At 37.1% G+C, this 17,750-nt stretch overlaps 1 protein-coding gene across 1 annotated transcript in view; it reads right to left on the minus strand.

The window, feature by feature from the left end:
* LOC136033939 (multifunctional protein r-like) overlaps positions 1-17,750 on the minus strand; it is a 248,362-nt gene that overhangs the window by 176,611 nt on the left and 54,001 nt on the right. The window contains exon 9 of the mRNA XM_065714958.1: positions 15,317-15,538. Coding sequence (XP_065571030.1) covers positions 15,317-15,538 — 222 coding nt within the window. The remainder of the gene's footprint in view (positions 1-15,316; positions 15,539-17,750) is intronic.

The raw sequence follows: 17,750 nt of genomic DNA on the forward strand, positions 1-17,750 counted from the left end.
AAAACTAAAAAGAAAAAAAAAACTAAAAACTAATAAAAAAACTAAAAAATCTAAAAATCTAAATAAACTAAAAAAGAAAAAAAAGGGAAAAAAATAAAGGAGAAAAACAAAACTAAAAAACGAATGTATATACAGACCGGTACACCGGGATACAAATGACGACCGGGACACAGGGAATATAAATGACGACCGGGACACAGGGACACAACTACAACGGGGACATCGGGGGAAACAGGGGGATATAAATGACAACCGGGACAAAAAAACTAAAAAGAAAAACAAAACTAAAAAACGAATGTATATACAGACCGGGACACCGGGATACAAATGACGACCGGGACACAGGGAATATAAATGACGACCGGGACACAGGGACACAACTACAACGGGGACACCGGGGGAAACAGGGGGATGTAAATGACGACCGGGACACCGGGACAGGGAATGGTCGATTAGCAATCACCATCAACAAAGCTCAAGGGCAATCATTAGAATCATGAGGTATAGATCTGAATACAGATTGTTTTCCCATGGAAAAACTTGCTGCTGATAGAGAAAGTAAGAAAAGAAAGCGTTCCGAGGAATCACAAGAACAGCAAGAAAACAGGCTTGCGGCTAAAGAACGCAAAACCGCGCAGTTAGATGAAAATCCACCTGGACAGCGAGAGTCAAAACATATCAAAACTGAAAATGATAGCGATGATGATTGGGTTTGGGATTTTGACTTGGATAAGGTCATCAATGCCTACCAGATTTAAGTTAAAAAAACAAAGGTTCGTCGATATGTACTTCATAGTGACGCTGAAAAATAAAGAAGAAAAAGAAAACTGAAAAAAGAAAAAAGGTAAAAACTAAAAAAAAACTAAAAAGAAAAAACACTCAAAGAGAAATTACAGACCGGGACACAAATGACGACCGAGACAGAGGGAATATAAGTGACGACCGGGAACCTCAAAGAGAAATTACAGACTGGGACACCCGGACACAAATCACGACCGGGACACAGGGAATATAAATGACGACCGGGACACAGGGACACAACTACAACGGGGACGCCGGGGCACAGGCGGGATATATAAATGACGACCGGGACACAGGGATTGTTCGAATAGAAATTACAGACCGGGACACCGGGACACAAATGACGACCGGGACACAGGGAATATAAATGACGACCGGGACACTCAAAGAGAAATTACAAACTGGGACACCGGGACACAGGGAATATAAATGACGACCGGGACACAGGGACACATCATTAGAATAATGAGGTATAGATCTGAATACGGATTGTTTTTCCCATGGACAATTATATGTTGCATGTTCAAGAGTCAGTAAACCTGACAATCTATTTATATGCACAGACAATGGGACAGCGAAGAATGTTGTATATTCGCATGTTTTACGTAGTTAAAAACATATATTTATATCTATCTCTATTCACAGGTGGGACACAGGGACACAACTACAATGGCGCGTAACTAATATGGCGCGTAACGACTTACGCGCGCGGGGGGGCTTGGGGGGGCGCGAAGCGCCCCACCAACTAGGTGTGGGGTGGCGCGAAGCGCCACCCCAACAGCTAGTATATATATATATATATAAATATCTATATTCACAGGTGGGACACAGGGACACAACTACAATAGCGCGTAACCAATATGGCGAGTAACGACTTACGCGCGCGTGGGGGCTTGGGGGGGGTCAAAGCGCCCCCACCAACTAGGTGTTGGGGTGGTGCGAAGCGCCACCCCAACAGCTAGTATCTAATAATTATGTCTTTGGGGACGACTTAATCCCCCACAGTCACCGGGAGAAGGGTTGCAAGTTATGAACTTTGCCCCTGTTTGCACATAGCATTGGTTATTGGAAAGTATACAGACGTTTTCAAGGGGGATTTTTTCGGGTAGGGGGGGTGTCGGGTGGATAGGGTTACTTGGGAGGATCTCTCCACGGAGGAGTTTTTCATGAGGGAAGATAATTTCTATGAAGGGGGCGCTGGATATCCCAGCATTTCTTAAAAAACGATCAGAAATTAAGTTAAAATAAAAAGTTTTTTCAACTGAAAATAAAGGGTAACATTAAAGCTTAAAACGAACAGAAATTGTTACGTATATGAGTGAGTTCGTACCCTCGTCAATACCTAGCAGCTTATGTTAAAGTATCTTTAGTAATTTCAAAAGAGCTATTTATTCTAATCAAGCAGCCTTTGTGATTCAGAGGTCATTCTTAAAGAATTGATACAAAATTCGAACTTTAGCATAAAGAGCGAGGTATTGAAGAGGGGGCAAACCTACTGATATTACGTATATGAGGAAGTTCACTCCCTCGTCAATACCTCACTCTTTACGCTAAAGTTCGAATTTTTGTAAAACAATTGCTAATAAAAACAATATGTGTTTTTCTGTTATTTTCCAGCCAATCTTAGCATTTAATTTTACCTTAAGCAGCTTTATAACTATGATTTTTATGTGATAATAAACCAAAAAAATTGTATGTCTTCGGCTTTTGGTTGTAATTAAATAAAAAAAAAAACTATTTTTTCCAACTGAAAGTAAGGAATAACATTAAAGCTTAAAACGAACATACATTATTTCCTATGTCTTTCAAAGATCTTTTCTTTCATTCATTTAAGTCATTTGAGAATTGTTGAACTTGTGACTTTCATTTTCATAAAAACAGTTTTGACCTCTTTGACCGTTTTGTTACTATGCCTTACAAAATTAGTTCCGCAATTATCGCTAATTTAAGTTACTTGGGATACTTTTTCCAAGGAGAAATTTCTCGTGGAGGAAGATAATTTTCCATGGAGGGGGAGTAAGATTTCTCAGCATTATTCAAGAAACGATAAGCAACTAAATAAAAAATACGTTTCTCAGCTAAAGTAAGAAACAATATTAATACTTAAAACGAACAGAAAATATTAGATATATGAGAGGGGTTTCCTCTTCTCAGAACCTCGCTCTTGCGCTAAAGTTTCTTTTTTAACTTTTAAAGGGGTTATTATTCTAATTAAATAGTCTTTGCAATTCAGGAGGCATTCTTAAACAACTGAAACAAAATGAAACTTAGGTTATTATAAGTTTAAAAATAGTTGAAATAAGATGGAAATTTCTTTTCAATTATTCATGTACATTGAGCGAAACACAAAACCTGCATTAATTCAAAAACGTTCAGAAATTAAATATAAAAAAAACAAGTTTTTTTTTAACTGAAAGCAAGGAGCGACATTAACACTTAGAACGAACAGAAATTATTCTATATGTGAAAGGGGCTGTCCCCTCCTCAACGCCCCGCTCTCTACGCTAAAGTTCTTTATTGTTTTATAAAGTAGTCATGAGAAGGATCCAAACTTTGGCGTAAAGAGCGGGACGTTGAGGAGGGGGACAGTCCCTTTCATACACGGAATAATTTCTATTCGTTTTAACTTCTAATGTCGCTCCTTACTTTCAGTTAAAAAAAAAACTTGTTTCTTTTATTTAATCAAACAGTTCGTGATAACGAACTGTAGTAAGGAGCGACCCGGCTCAATAGTAACCAAAACTCTAAAAAATGGAATTTTGATACCCATCAAAAGTTACGAGCCTGAGAAAATTTGCGTTATTTTAGAAAATAGGGGGAAACACCCCCTAAAAGTCATAGAATCTTAACGAAAATCACACCATCAGATTCAGCGTATCAGAGAACCCTATTGAAGAAGTTTTGAGCTCCTATCAACAAAAATGTGGAATTTTGCATTTTTGCCAGAAGGCAGATCACGGATGCGTGTTTATTTATTTTTTTTTTTTTGTTTTTTTTTTGTTTTTTTTTCCCAGGGGTGATCGTATAGACCCAGTTGTCCTAGAATGATGCAAGAGGGCTCATTCTAACGGAAATGAAAAGTTCTAGTGCCCTTTTTAAGTGACCAAAAAAATTGGAGGGCACCTAGGCCCCCTCCCACGCTAATTATTTTCCCAAAGTCAACGGATCAAAATTCTGAGATAGCCATTTTATTCAACGTAGTCGAAAAACCTTATAACTATGTCTTTGGGGACGACTTACTCCCCCACAGTCCCCGTGGGAGGGGCAACAAGTTACAAACTTTGACCTGTGCTTACATATAGCAATGGTTATTGGGAAGTATACAGGCGTTTTCAGGAGGATTTTTTTGGTTGGGGGGAGGGGTTGAGAAGAGGGGGATATACTGGGGGAACTTTCCATCGAGAATTTGTCATGGGAGAAGAAAACTTCCATGAAGGGAGAGCAGGATTTACTAGCATTATTTAAAAAAAAATTAAAAAATAAATGTGAAAAAGCTTTTTCACCTGGAAGTAAGGAACAGCAATAAAACTTAAAACAAACAGAAATTATTACCCATATAAGGGGCTCACCTCCTTATGATACCTAGCTCTTTACGCTAAAGTATTTTTAGTAATTTCAACTATTTATTCTACGGCTTTTGTGATTCAGGGGTCATTCTTAATGAATTGGGATAAAATTTAAGCTTTAGTGTAAAGAGCGAGGTACTGACGATGGGGCGAATCCCCTCATATATGTAATAAAAACATGAGAATACAAAAGTTCTTTACGTAAGCTAATTTATAAGTTACGTAAATCTTTTACCAATAAAAAGATTCGTAAAAAATTAAAAGTTCTAGTTGCCTTTTTAATTAACCAAAAATCGGAGGGCAACTAGGCTTCGCCCCCGCTCTTTTTTTCTCCAAATCATTCGATCAAAATTATGAGAAAGCCATTTAGCCCCCCCCCCCCAAAAAAAAAAAATTGCAAAATTTCGTTTTGATTATTCCTCTGCGGAGAGCCAAAATCAAAACATGCATTGATTCAAAAACGTTCAGAAATTAAATAAAAAAAACGAGTTTTTTTAACTGAAAGTAAGGAGCGACATTAAAACTTAAAACGCACAGAAATTACTTCGTATATGAAAGAGGCTGCTTCCTCATCAACGCCCCGCTATTTACGCTAAAGTTTTTTACTGTTTTAAAAAGAAGAATTGAGAGAAAGAGTCAAACTTTAGCGTAAAGAGCGGGGCGTTGATGAGGAAGCAGCCTCTTTCATATACGAAGTAATTTCTGTGCGTTTTAAGTTTTAATGTCGCTCCTTACTTTCAGTTAAAAAAAAACTCGTTTTTTTTATTTAATAGCTTTCAGAGAACATTGAGGAGCGAAGAAGTAAATTAAAATCCACTGTTTTCATGTAAGTTGCCAAAAAGCGTATCAGCAATAACTCAGGAGTAATAGTAGTAATATTAGTAATAGTAGTAATATATAGTAATAGTAGTAATAGTAGTACTACGACTACAATTACTATTACTGCTACAATTACTACTACTAACCCTACTATTACTGCTAGTACGAATATTTCTGCTATGACGTCTACCAGTATCGCTATTACGATTACTACAGCTCCAATTACTACTACGACTGGTAATAATGCGACTACTGCTACTTAGATTGATGCAACAACTTCTACTATGAGTACGACTGCTACTACTACTAATCCTACTACTGCAACTACTAATAGGACTGGTGCTACGAATGCTACTACCACTACTTCGACAACTATTAATGTGGCCACTACTACTACTGCTACTGCTAGTACTACTAGTGCTACTACCATTTCGACTATTACCCCTATGACTACTACTACTGCGACAGCCACTACTACGTTTACTAAAACTACTACCAATACTGCTACGGCCCCTGTTACTAAGACTACTACTGCTTCAACTGCTACCATTAAGAAAGCTACTACTATGACTACTACTATAACTACTAAAATGAATACTACTTCTAACACATTTCTACTATTCCACTTGTTTCTTGTTTGTTTTTTTTTGTTTTTTTTTTTTTTTTACAACGAGCACTACATTACGACGTGTCACAACGAAAACTATTATTATTCAACCTACTACTAAGACTTTTATCACTTTATCTGTAACTAGTACTGTTGTTACTACTACGACTACAACCGCAACAACTTTTACTTCTACCTTAGTTTTAATATTCTACTTGTTTATTTTCGACTAATATTACTACAACTGCTACTGCTCATACTACTACTACCTCCAATACCAGCGCTTTGACTATTATTAATACAGCCAGTACTATTGAAATAAGTCATAAGAGTTAACTTGTCGACATAGCGTAGATGTAATATTTCAGGAATAGATCAGGGTCTTTATTTAAAATTAAATAAAAAAAAACAAATTGTTTTAACTGAAAGTAAGGAGCGATATTAAAACTTAAAACGAACAGAAATTACTCCGTATATGAAAGGGGTTGTCCCTTCCTCAACACCCAGCTCTTTACGCTAAAATTTGATTCTTTCTCTCAAATCTACTTTTAAAACAGTAAAAAAATATAGCGTAAAGCGCGGGGCGTTGAGGAGGGAACAGCCTCTTTTATACGCGGAGTAATTTCTGTTCGTTTTAAGTTTTAATGTCGCTCCTTACTTCCAGTTAAAAAAAACGTCTTTTTTTTAATTTAATTTCTCAACGTTTTTGGATCAATGCATGTTTTGATTTTGGCTCTCCACACATGAATACTTAAAACGTAAATAAATTTTGTTTTTTCTGGCTAAATGGCTTTCTCTTAGTTTTGGCCTATTTGCCCTCCAATTTTTTGGGTACTTAAAAAGGCAACTAGAACTTTTAATTTATTACGAACGTTTTTATTAGTAAAAAATACACGAAACTTACGAATTAACTTACGTAATGAACTTCTATACTTGTATATTTTTATTACGTATATGAGGGGGTTTGCCCCCTCGTCAATACCTTGCTCTTTACACTGAAGCTTAAATCTCGTCCCAGTTCTTTAAGAATGACCGCTGAATCTCAAAGGCCGTAAAATAAATAGTTGAAATTAGTAAAAAATACTTTAGCGTAAAGAGTAGGCATTTAGGAGGAGATGAACCCCTCATATGCGTAATAATTTCTGTACGTTTTAATTTTTAGTGCTCCTCCACACTTTCAGTTGGAAAAAAAACTTTTTCATATTTATTTTTTCATTGTTTTTTTGTTTTAAATAATGCTAGAAAATCCTGTGCCCCCTTCACGGAGCTTCTCTTCTCCCATGACAAATTCCTTTATGGAAAGAGCCTCCCACGTAACCCCCTCCCCAACCAAGAGACAATCCGTCTGAAAACATATGTACACTTCCCAATAACCATTACTATATGTAAACACTGGTCAAAGTTTGTAACTTGCAGCCCCTCCCTCGGGGACTCCGAGGGAGTAAGCCGTCCCCAAAGACATAGTTATTAGGTTTTTTGACTATGCTGGACAATCTCAAAAATTTGATCCTTTGACTTTGCGAAAAAAATGAGTGTGGGAGGGGGCCTAGGTTCCCGCCAATTTATTGGTCACTGAAAAAGGGAACTAGAACTTTGAATTTCCGTTAGAATGAGCCCTCTTGCGACAGTCTATAGGGAAAAAAATAAATAAACACGCACCAGTGACCTGTCTTCTGGCAAAAAAACACGAAATTCCACATTTTTGTAGATAGGAGCTTGAAACTTCTACAGTAGGGTTCTCTGATATGCTGAATGCGATGGTGTGATTTTCATTAATATCTTATGACTTTTAGGGGGTGTTTCTCCCTATTTTCCAAAAAATGGCAAATTTTCTCAGGCTCGTAACTTTTGATGGGTAAGACTAAATTTGACGAGACTTATATATTTAAAATCATCATAAAAATAAAATTATTTTGGTACATCTATTAATATAAAAATTCCATTTTTAAGAGTTTCGTTTACCACTGAGCCGGGTCGCTCCTTACTACAGTTCGTTACCACGCCGAACTGTTTGATTTTCAAGTAAAGCTGTAGAGTGTAAAACTAAACCACAAGACACCATGTGTATCCAGACCATCAAAAGGCCGTCTTGGCAGGGTCTATGGTTGGGGATGTTGAACTAAATCAAAAGACACTATGTACATCATAGGTTGTCAAAAGGGCCTATCTAAGATATCTAAGCAGCGGACAGCTTTATTAAGTTTGAATTTTAGGGCATGTTGAGGGGGATACTGAACTAGAGCAAAAGAAACAATGCGCATCTACTTGTAATGAGGGCGCATCTATGATGTCTCAGGAATAGCTAGGGGCATTAAATTGAAACTTTCAGTGCATATTGAGGGGGATGTTCAACTAAGCCAAATAACACTATGTGTATAGACATGATCAAAGACATATCTGCAATATCTCAAGAACGGTGGCTAAGGATAATAGGTTAAATTTTTCAGGGTGTGTTTTGAGGAATTTTGAACTAAAAGCAAAGTCAATACAAGGTTGTCAGTAGGGCGTATTTGTGATGTCTCAGAAAGGACTAAGAGAGTTATATAAAATTTTGAGGGCATATTGAGGTGGATGGTCGATTAAAAATTGTCATGGTGGCAGTCCGAATGGCTTCAACCCTATTTAAGCTCCAGCCCTATGGATTATGCAGATTTTCAATGTACTATTTTCAATATCAATTCACGTACCCATCCATCCGAAGTTCCTTAGCACAACTACTCTTCAGATTTATTGCAAAATTTAGTCCAAGATATAAATAACAAGGAAAAATCTTGACTATTAAGGAGAAAAACCAAAAGGCAGTGAAATTTAAATAATGATCAAGTCAAATTTAAAACAAACAGAGGTAACGAACTACGGCAAACAGAAGCGGGGCTAACATTTTTATAACGTTAATACTTCAAAAATTGCGCAGAATTTCAGAAATAAACGTTAATATGCATTAGACTGTCAATGGGTGTTTCACAAATTCTTGTCGGTAATCTTGGTTATTATAGGGATTTTTCTTGTTGATGACAAATTGACAAACCTTACTTGATTGACAAATAAAACACAAAGCTCAAAATAAAAACTGAGAAAAATAAAGGAAAGAAAAAGAAATAAGAGACAGAAAAAAAGAAAGAGAAAGAAAAGAAACAAGAGCTAAGAGCTCATATGGCACTTGTGACGAGGCGAGAAGAGCTAAGAGCCAAGAGATCATATGGTATGAGCTCTAACAAAATTCTATGAATCAATAGATTGATTTAAAAAAGAAAATAAGAGGCTTAATGCCGGTCAGGATTTAAAATAAGAGCTCTGAGTCACGATTTCCTTCTAAATATCAAAATTCATTAAGATCCGATCACCCACTCGTAAGTTATAAATACATATTTTTTTCTAATTTTTCCTCTCCCTTTAGCCCCAGATGGTCGAATCTGGGAAAACGACTTTATCAAGTCAAATTGTTCAGCTCCCTGACACGCCTACCAATTTTAATCGTTCTAGCACGTCCAGAAGCACCAAACTCGCCAAATCAATGAACCCCTCCCCCCAACTCCCCCATAGAGAGAGAATCCAGTACGATTCTGTCAATCACTTATCAAGGACATTTGTTTATTCTATTCACCAAGCTTCATCCCGGTTCCTCCACTCCAAGTGTTTTTTCACGATTTCCCCCTCCAACTCCCCCTAATGTCAAAAGATCTGGTTGGGATTTGAAATAAGAGCTCTGAGACATGAATTCCTTCTAAAAATCAAATTTCATTAAGATCCGATCATCTATTCGTGAGATAAAAATACCCCAATTTTCACGTTTTCCAAAAATTCCGGTTTCCCCCTCCAACTCCCCCCAATGTCACAGGATCTGGTAGGAATTTAAAATTAGAACTTTAAAGCACAAGATCCTTGTAAATATCAAATTTCATTAAGATCTGGTGACCCTTTCGTAAGTTACAAATACCTCAATTTTCAAAATTACCCCCCCCCCCAATTCCACCAAAGAGAGCAGATCCGGTCCGGTTATGTCAGTTACGTATCTTAGACGGGTTTCTACTCTTCCCATCCAGTTTTATCCTGATCTCACCGCTTTAAGTATTTTCTAAGATTTCCGGTCCCCCAAACTGCCCCCCCCCACCCAATTACGCTTGATCCGGTTGAGATTTAAAATAAGAGATCTGAGTTACGAGTTCCTTCTAAATACGAAGTTTCATGAAGATCCGATCACTCCTTCGTAAGTTAAAAATACGTCATTTTTCCTCATTTTTCAGAATTAGCCCCCCCCCCCCAATAGAGCGGATCCGTTCCAATTATGTAAATCACGTATGTAAGACTTCTGCTCTTATTTTTCCCACCAAGTTTCATCCCGATCCCTCCAATCTAAGCGTTTTCCAAGACTTTAGGTTTCCCACCCCAAACTTCCCCCAATGTCACCAGATCCAGTCAGGATTTAAAATAAGAGCTTTGAGACACGATATCCTTCTAAATATCAAATTTCATTGAGATCCGATCACCCGTTCGTAAGTTAAAAATACCTCTTTTTTCTAATTTTTCAGAATTAACCCCTCCCCCAACTATCCCAAAGAGATTGGATCCGTTCCGGTTATGTCAATCATGTATCTAGGACTTGTGCTTATTTTTCCCACCAAGTTTCATCCCGATCCCTCCATTCTAAGTGTTTTCAAAGTTTTAGGTTTCCCCCTCCCAACCCCCCCTTCCTAATGTCACCAGATCCGGTCGGGTTTAAAATAAGAGCTCTGAGACACGATATCCTTCTAAATATAAAATTTCATTGAGATCCGATCACCCGTTCGTAAGTTAGAAATACCTCATTTTTCTAATTTTTCATAATTACCCCCCCCCCAACTACCCCAAAGAGAGCGGATCCGTTCCGGTTATGTCAATCATGTATCTAGGACTTGTTCTTAATATTCCCACCAAGTTTCATCCCGATCCCTCCACTCTAAGTTTTTTCCAAGATTTTAGGTTTCCCCTTCCCATATCCCCCCCCCAATGTCACCAGATCCGGGCGGGATTTAAAACAACAGCTCTGAGACACGATATCCTTCCAAACATCAAATTTCATTAAGATCTGATCAACAGTTCATTAAGAACTGATCAAAAGTTAAAAATACTTCAATTTTTCTATTTTTTCCGAATTAACCGGCCCTCACTCCCCCCCCAGATGGTCAAATCGGGAAAACGACTATTTCTAATTTAAGCTGATCCCGTCCCTGATACGCCTGCCAAATTTCATCGTCCTAGCTTACCTGGAAGTGCCTAAAGTAGCAAACCCAGAACCGACAGACCGACAGAATTGGCGATTGCTATATGTCACTTGGTTAATACCAAGTGCCATAAAAAAGAAAAATGGAACAGAAAAGAAGAGAAATGGAAAAAAAAGTTAAATAAAGAAAAAGATAAGAGGATAGAAAGGAAAGAAAAACGAAGGGAAAGAAAAAAAGAAAGACAAAAGTGGAAATGAGAAAAGGAAGTGAAATGAATAGAACAAAGAGATCCAAAGTAAAAGAGAGGAAGTTGAAAAAGGGAAACGAAAAGGAAAAGATCACTAATAATATTTTTCCTTTCTTTTTATTATATTTCTGACTCTTCATCTAAAAAGAAACCATTTTTACTCTTTACCTAGAAATTAATTTTAAAAAAAAACTTTTCACAAAATAAATTTTTCATAGAAAAGTGAAGAGCTCCATTAAATCAAAATGAGCAGAAATAAAGTCAAATAATTTTCCAAGCGTAACACTGCCACAGATCATCATCTATAAATAAATGAAACTCAAAACGAACAGCAACTACAATAAATAACCGAGTCACACTCAAAACGAGCAGAAATGAAAATGAGTAGCTCAAGACCAGGACATACTTTACAGAAAATAATAAATGTGGATCGATAGTTTAATATACATATATTGATGTTTATTCATTAAAACTTTAGTAATTATTAATTTATTAAAAATAAAAAAGTTGAGACATAAAAAAATGGGGAGGGGGGATCTCCTTTCGAAACGAGCACCTTTCCGAGTTTCTATGACAATTCCTTTTATGTGAAGTGCCTTGGTCAGACAAAAAACAAAAAAATCAATAAACAATACATTGTGCCCACTATGCTCTTTACTTAGGCAGCGCTATCGCGCTGCCTATGAAATATACTCAAAACCCCTGACTATTCTTAGGAAAAAGTTTAACAGACGTATGAAATTGAGCATAATATTAAATGTCATATTTTTTTTACCAAAGATACTTTTTAACTTCTTGGTTTCTCTCTCTCTAAGATAGGCAGAGATCTTTTATGCAAAGTCTGTTGCGCATATTCTCGTAACGTAAAAACAATTCAAACTACTTTGAAAAATACCACATTTCTGGCGGAAGTAAAGAGAGAGTTGAAACTTGAAAACGGAACGGAAATACGACAAAACAAATTCAGACAAAATTGATTCAGACAAAACTTATCAAATTCTGATTCAGACAAAAACTGACACAAATTCAGACAAAACTGATTCAGACAATTTATACGACAAAACTGATTCAGATAGAAACAATAAGGGGGGCCACCATGCTCCGCAATCACTACAGAAAATTGAAAACAAAAACATGCTATTGAGGACTCACAACATAGAGACGAAAAATTAAAATTCTATTTTTTAAAGAATATGTGCTTTAAATCTTGGGAATGTTCCTACTAAACCGAATTTATTTAGGAGATCATTTTATTATCTGGTATCAAACAGTTCGTGGTAACGAACTGTAGTAAGGAGCGACCCAGCTCAATAGTAACCGAAACTCCAAAAAATGGAATTTTGATACAAATAGTTACATCAAAAGAATCGCATTTTAATACTGATTTTCAATATATAAGTTTCATTAAGTTTAGTCTTATCCATCAAAAGTTACGAGCCTGAGAAAATTTGCCTTATTTTAGAAAATAGGGGGGGGAAAACCCTAAAAGTCATGCAGTCTTTAACGAAAATCATCTTCATCGAAAATCACACCTTCAGATTCAGCGTATCAGAAAACCCTAATATAGAAGTTTGAAGCTCCTGTCTACAAAAATGTGGAATTTTGTATTTTTTGCCAGAAGACAGATCACGGATGCGTGTTTATTTGTTTTTTTGTTTGTTTTTTCCCAGGGGTGATCGTGTCGACTCAGTGGTTCTAGAATGTCGCAAGAGGGCTTATTCTAACGGAAATTAAAAGTTATAGTGCCAATTTTAAGTTACCCAAAAATTGGAAGGTACCTAGGCCCCCTCACAAGCTTATTTTTCCCCAAAGTCACCGGATCAAACTTCCGAGATAGCCATTTTATTCACCATAGTCGATAAACCTGTTAACTATGTTTTTGGGGCCGACTTACTCCCCCACAGTTCCCGTAGGAGGGGCTGCAAGTTACAAATTTCGACTAGTGTTTACATATAATAATGGTTATTGGGAAGTGTACAGACGTTTTCACAGGATTTTTTTTTGGTTTGAGGGGGGAGAAGTTGAAGGGGGGTTACGTGGGAGGATCGTTCCATGGAGGAATTTGTCACGGGGGAAGAGAATTCCAATGAAAGGGGCGCAGGATTTTCTAGCCTTATTAAAAATATAATGAAAATTAAATATAAAAAGTTTTTTTCAACTGAAAGTAAGGAGCAGCATCAAAACATAAAACGAGCAGAAATTATTACGCATATGAGGGGTTCACCTCCTCGTAATACCTCGCTCTTTAAGCTAAAGTATATTTAGTAATTTCAATTATTTATTCTACGGCCTTTGTGATTCAGGGGCATTCTTAAGGAATCAGGACAAAATTTAAGCTTTAGGGTAAAGAGCGAGGTATTGACGATGGGGTGAACCCCCTCATATCCATATACATAAAAATAAGTTGTTTGTGTGTTGTTTGTTGACTGACGTCATGCATGTTTGTCGACTGACGTCATTTTAAGGATTGAGCATTATGCCGTCATGAAGTTGTTTGTCGACTGACGTCATGTTCGTCGACTGACGAAATTACAGACCGGGACACCGGGACACAAATGACGACCGGGACACAGGGAATATAAACGACGACGAGGACACTCAAAGAGAAATTACAGACTGGGACACCGGGACACAAATAATGACCGGGACACAGGGAATATAAATGACGACCGGGACACAGAGACACAACTACAACAGGGACGCCGGGGGGCACAGGGGGGATATATAAATGACGACCGGGACACAAGGAATGTTCGATTAGCAATCACCATCAACAAAGCTCAAGGGCAATCATTAGAATAATGAGGTATAGATCTGAATACGGATTGTTTTTCCCATAGACAATTTTATGTTGCATGTTCAAGAGTCGGTAAACCTGACAATCTATTTATATGCACAGACAATGGGACATCGAAGAATGTTGTATATTCGCAAGTTTTACGTAGTTAAAAATATATATATATATATATATATATACATATATATATATATATATATATATATATATATATATATATATATATATATATATATATATATATATATATATATATATATATATATATATATATATATATCTATCTATATTCACAGGTGGGACACAGGGACACAACTACAATGGCGCGTAACTAATATGGCACGAAAAAAGCTAAAACAAAAACCTAAAAGGAAAAAAACTAAAAAAAGGAAAAAAAATAAAAAAGGTAAAAAACTAAAAAGAAAAAAAAAGCTAAAAAAACTGCAAAACTAAAAAAAAGAAAAACTAAAAAAGAAAAAAACTAAAAAAGAAACTATATCTATATTTATAAAAATCTATATATATAAAAATAAGTTGTATGTATGCATGTTTGTTTGTTTGTGGGTTTGCATATGACGTCATTATAAGTATATAAGGCTTTGTATATGACGTAATTATAAGATCACACTACAGACCGGGACACCGGGACACAAATGACGACCGGGACACTCAAAGAGAAATTACAGACCGGGACACAAATGACGACCGGGACACCGGGAATATAAATGACGACCGGGACACTCAAAGAGAAATTACAGACTGGGACACCGGGACACGAATGACGACCGTGACACAGGGAATATAAATGACGACCGGGACACAACTACAACGGGGACGACGGGGGGCAAAGGGGGGATATATAAATGACGACCGGGACACAGGGAATGTTCGATTAGCAATCACCATCAACAAAGCTCAAGGGCAATCATTAGACTAATGAGGTATAGATCTGAAAACGGATTGTTTTTCCCATGGACAATTATATGTTGCATGTTCAAGAGTCGGCAAACCTGACAATCTATTTATATGCACAGACAAAGGGACAGCGAAGAATGTTGTATATTCGCAAGTTTTACGTAATTAAAAACATATATATATCTATCTATATTCACGGGTGGGACACAGGGACACAACTACAATGGCGCGTAACGACTTATGCGCGGGGGGGGGCTTGGGGGGCGCGAAGCGTCTCCACTAACTAGGTGTTGGTGTGGCACTATGCTGTATAGTACCTATGATGTTCTTTAAGTCTTAAACTGGGGTTGACAATATACTTACAGTAACACAGTTATCATAAGCATCACGAACTACTTCATATTCCACTTCTTTCCAGCCTTTTAAAGATTTGTCGATTATTAGTTGATTAGAGTGAGCAAAAGCAGCTATTGATAATTTTTGCAGCTCTTCTTCGTTATCAGCAAATCCAGAACCAAGTCCTCCAAGGGCATAAGCTGCCCTGGCCATTACTGGAAACCCTATTTTCTCCGCAGCTTCGAGTGCCTGAAATAATCGCAATGACTTAATATATGATGAAACTGATGTTTCTAAACAATTGATAATAAACATATTCGGCCCAGCAAATGTTATATAAGCAATTGGTTGTTCCTTGTAATAATTTTTATTTACGGCTAGGTCAGGGCCGTGCCCAGGGGAGAGTTAAAAGGTTTGCTCCCAACCCCTTTCCCCCATCACCAAAAAATTGCCCAACTCATAAAAACGTAACAAAATACACATGCAAAATTGACAATTTTTTTCAAGTTCTTTTTGTAAAATCTCCCCCCTCCAGAAATAAAAACAAATAAAAATCCTGGATACGCCTTTTCAAACATTAGCTTGTACACTGCATAATGACGTATTTGGTTAGGACATAATGACGTATTATAAGTTATTTCCTGAACATATTTTTGCTCCTAATTTAAAATTATGTGTTCTCATAATGTACAGCCTAATAGCAAAAAAATGTCTCTTTATTTTAAAACCTTTGTATTTCTTTCGTTTATAGTTCCTGCAAGTTATTAAATGTTAAGAGATATCTCTAATTGATTAAGGAAAATATAGTTTTTTTTTTAAATAAGAACAACCAAGATTCGGAAGCATAATCATTATGACTAACTTACCTACTAATTTGAACCTTCCAAAACTGATTAAAGGTATAGCCCTTAGGGTTATAACTGGGGATGAAGTCTTTATCGTCAGACATCAGCAAGGGACTGGACTAAAAAAACGACTTGAAAAAACGATTAAACTTGCTGGCATTATTGCACCGAAGCTAGGAAGAATACTGCCTGATGGCGAAGAAATTAAGGATGAGCCATATGGTTTTGAGGCAAGAGAATTTTTGAGGAAAAAAGTTGCTGGAAAAAGGATTACTTTTCAGATTATGTATACGGTACCAGCATCAGGGCGAGAGTACGGGATTTTGTATTTAGGAGAGGATACGAATGGAGAAAACCTCAATGATTTGCTATTATCAGAAGGTTTGGTCGGCGTTAGACTAGACGAAAAAGGTAGTTCTGAATACAAACGACTTCTTGATATAGAGACTTTAGCTAAGAGGTCTGGTCGTGGGAAATGGAGCAATGATGCCCTCTCGTCACATGTAAGAGATATCAAATGGTCAGTGGATGATCCACAAGCATTCTTAGAAAAAATGAGAGGAAGACGAATATCAGCCGTCATTGAATTCGTTAAAAACGGATCGACAATGCGCGCCCTTCTCCTTCCAGAATACTATAGTGTACAAGTCAATTTATCTGGAGTTCAGAGTCCTGAAATCAAACAAGACAGAGAAGGTAGGCCTGATCCTAATAGAACAGAACCATTTGCTGAGGACGCTAAGCTCTTTCTTGAATCCCGCATGCTTCAGCAGGATGTTGAAATTATATTAGAATCTAGGAATAATGAAAAATTCATTGGCAGCGTGTTTCATCAAAATAGCAACATTGCAGAACTTCTTTTAAGCAAAGGCTTAGCTCGATGTGTTGACTGGTCTCTCGTGACTGTCACTGGAGGACCAGAAAGGTTGAGAGCCGCTGAACAACAGGCTAAAGAGAAACAGCTAGGAATTTGGAAAAACTATGATTCAATCCCTCCAACACTTACAGGTCCTGCGAAAATATTTAATGGAAAAGTATTAAACACCGTGAATGGCAATGCAATTGTAGTCACAGGTCCTGCGAAAATATTTAATGGTAAAGTATTAAAAACCGTGAATGGCAATGCGATTGTAGTCGAACATCCAGATGGTTCTAAAATAGAAATAATTTTAGCAAGTGTTCGACCACCTAGAGCAGTTGAAGGTAAGAAAGTTATAAGGCCTTTGTTTGACATCCCGTGGATGTACGAGGCTCGAGAATTCCTTCGAAAGAGGCTGAATGGGAAAGAGGTTGATGTAATTATTGATTACATTATACCATTTGAAGAAAAGATTTTTGGTACTGTGAAGCTAGGGAATATGAATGCAGCAGAGGCATTAATTGCAAAAGGATTGGCAACAGTGGTGCAATATCGCCATAATGACGACCAACGGTCTTCAAGTTATGACCACCTGCTTACTGCAGAAATGAAAGCAATAAAATCTTGCAATGGTATTCATAGTAAAACAGATCCTCCAATTCATAGAGTCAAAGACTTAACTGAGGATCCAGTAAAAGCAAAGCAGGAATTTCCATCTTTGCAACGTGGTGGCCGAATAGAGGCTGTAGTAGAAAAA

Source organism: Artemia franciscana, chromosome 12 (genome assembly GCF_032884065.1).
Source record: "Artemia franciscana chromosome 12, ASM3288406v1, whole genome shotgun sequence".
Classification (NCBI taxonomy): Eukaryota; Metazoa; Arthropoda; class Branchiopoda; order Anostraca; family Artemiidae; genus Artemia; species Artemia franciscana.